This window comes from Lagopus leucura, unplaced genomic scaffold, assembly GCF_019238085.1.
Source record: "Lagopus leucura isolate 7727_CA_CO unplaced genomic scaffold, USGS_WTPT01 33989-0_obj-0_obj, whole genome shotgun sequence".
In the NCBI taxonomy this organism is placed as follows: domain Eukaryota; kingdom Metazoa; phylum Chordata; class Aves; order Galliformes; family Phasianidae; genus Lagopus; species Lagopus leucura.
This window is the reverse complement of record NW_024964127.1, coordinates 1-301: the sequence shown is the minus strand read 5'-3', so window position 1 is coordinate 301 and position 301 is coordinate 1. Positions and strand designations below refer to the sequence as shown.

General features: G+C 77.7%; 1 protein-coding gene across 1 annotated transcript in view; it reads left to right on the top strand.

Moving 5' to 3' along the window:
- The window catches only part of LOC122191560 (5'-3' exonuclease PLD3-like), a 3546-nt gene extending 3272 nt beyond the window's left edge, over positions 1-274 (top strand). Inside the window, 1 exon segment of the mRNA XM_042891858.1 lies at positions 54-274. Within this exon segment, the coding sequence (XP_042747792.1) occupies positions 54-274 (221 nt within the window).
- Positions 275-301: the final 27 nt, after the last annotated feature.

Below are 301 nucleotides of genomic sequence, written 5' to 3'. Positions count from 1 at the left end.
CCCCCCCCCCCCCCCCCCCCGCCTCGCCCCCCAGCGCCGCTCTGTCCCCGCAGGAACGTCCAACTGGTCGGCCGATTACTTCCAGCGCACGGCCGGTTCGGCGCTGGTGCTGCAGCCCGCGGGGCCGCCCGCCTCCCCCGGCTCGGAGCTCAGCCTGCGGGCGCAGCTCCAGGCCTCCTTCGATCGGGACTGGGGCTCCCCGCACAGCGTCGACATCGGGGACGCGGAGCGGTGGCGGAAGCGCTGCGGTTCCCCCCGCGCGGGGACGCGGTGACGCGGTGACGGAGCGTCGGGGCTTCGG